The 1,747-nt window shown below is 47.8% G+C and overlaps 1 protein-coding gene across 1 annotated transcript; it reads left to right on the forward strand.

The window, feature by feature from the left end:
* Positions 1–109: 109 nt before the first annotated feature.
* H310_05145 (hypothetical protein) lies at positions 110–1,087 on the forward strand (the record flags this gene model as incomplete). The annotated part of the gene is made up of 3 exons (XM_008869786.1): positions 110–419; positions 738–863; positions 903–1,087. The coding sequence occupies 3 exons, from the start codon at positions 110–112 to the stop codon at positions 1,085–1,087; spliced, it is 621 nt and encodes a 206-aa protein (XP_008868008.1).
* Between the last annotated feature and the right edge of the window lie 660 nt (positions 1,088–1,747).

Genomic DNA, 1,747 nt, shown 5'->3' on the forward strand with positions numbered 1-1,747 from the left:
GCGTGGATTGTTCGTTAAGTACTCAAGCTCAGTGAAACCACTTCTTACCGATGCTAACAAGGCGACCAGGCTTGCTTGGACTCTGAAGTTCGTTCGTGGGTCCGAGTGCATGCACTTTGACGACTTAATGGACTACGTACACGTGGACGAAAAGTGGATTTTCACTACCAAAGTCAAGCATACCTACTACCTTGCTCCCGGTGAAGAGCCGCCGCACAGAACCTGCAAGTCCAAGACCCACATCATGAAGGTCATGTTTTTGTCTGCCGTCGCTAGACCTCGTTGGGACAACTCGACTCAGTCATGGTTCGATGGAAAGTTCGGGACATGGCACTTTACCGAATGGGTACCAGCACAGCGCACGAGCCGCAGCCGACCGAAGGGAACGCTCGAGTTGAAGCCTGTTGTCGTCAACTGTGGTGCGAATCGGGCCATGTTGAGGGATCACGTGATACCCGCTATCAAACAGAAGTGACCATTAGAGGAACGACACCGTACGATCAAAATACAGCATGATAACGCGAGACCACACGTACCTCCAAATGACATGACGATCGCTGAAGCTTGTCGCCAAGACGGATGATCCATGAAAGTTGTGTCCCAGCCGCCAAAAAATTCGCCAGACATGAATGTCCTTGACCTTGCCTGTTTTCGGTCGATTCAAAGCCTACAAGTGAAACATCATGCGAGAAATGTTTCTGACGTGGTTGAGGCTACAAATCGTGCGTGGGATGAAGTCGACATGGCCACGCTGAACGCCAACTTTCTGACGGTGCAGACGTGTTTTCAAGAGACAATGCGCGCAGCAGGAAACAACAACTACAAGATACCGCACATGAAGAAGAAGCAATTGTTACACCAAGGTAAGTTACCGGAATCGATCATTGTTGATCGAAATGCAGTGCTTGGTGGCTTGCAGTTGCTTGAAGGCATGGATTTGGCGCATATGATGGAGCAGCTGGACAAAGAAGTGTCTGAAGACTTGGCCATGGTCGCGATTTGTTCCGAGCTGGAAGAACTCAAGCCAGTCGATCCCGAGGTGGACTTGGTGGCCAGTGTTTCCGAGATGGGAGTAGATTTGGAGTAAAATATGTATTGAAATTTGTATTTGATTTTTCTATTTTGTTGTGTTTTGCACTTGGAGCATTTCATATGGAAGTTCAACATTTGGCTTTGGAGCACTTATTTCCGAATGGAGGTAGTAGTTTACACCCAAATTTTAACTTCAAACTCGGCGAGACCTCCGTTTGACATGAGGCTGAAGAGGTACGATGTACGAAACCCTGCGAGTGTAGCAAATCTTCAACAAGGAAGCCAATGGAGGATGTGATGTTTTATGCATTTGACTTTGGTGAACGGTTTTCGGGCTGAACTTACATCCTTAGTAGCTCGCTCATGATTTGCAAATTCAAAACGTCGTACAAAAGCCAAAGCTGCGTAAGGACTGGCGATTTGATAGCTTCCGTACGGCATTGTACGGGGCGGAGTCGCTTGTAGAATTGGCTCGGCGTCGCTTGGTCAATCGAGTTGCGCAAAGAAGACAGGTCCGTTCGGATCTTACGCATGCTTGCAACCAACATGGTCTGTTCTTTATCGCTTGATAGCTGTGGCAAAATGAACAATGACGTTGATAAAACTTCAGTACTTCTAAGCTTAGAATCCTGCAACCGTTTATTATGAATACACGCAAAGCAGCTCAACCGACGCATGAGAAGTCAGCCCTTCCCTGACGCATGAGCCAGTCAAC

This window comes from Aphanomyces invadans (assembly GCF_000520115.1).
Source record: "Aphanomyces invadans strain NJM9701 unplaced genomic scaffold supercont1.8, whole genome shotgun sequence".
NCBI classification, from domain to species: Eukaryota; Oomycota; class Saprolegniomycetes; order Saprolegniales; family Verrucalvaceae; genus Aphanomyces; species Aphanomyces invadans.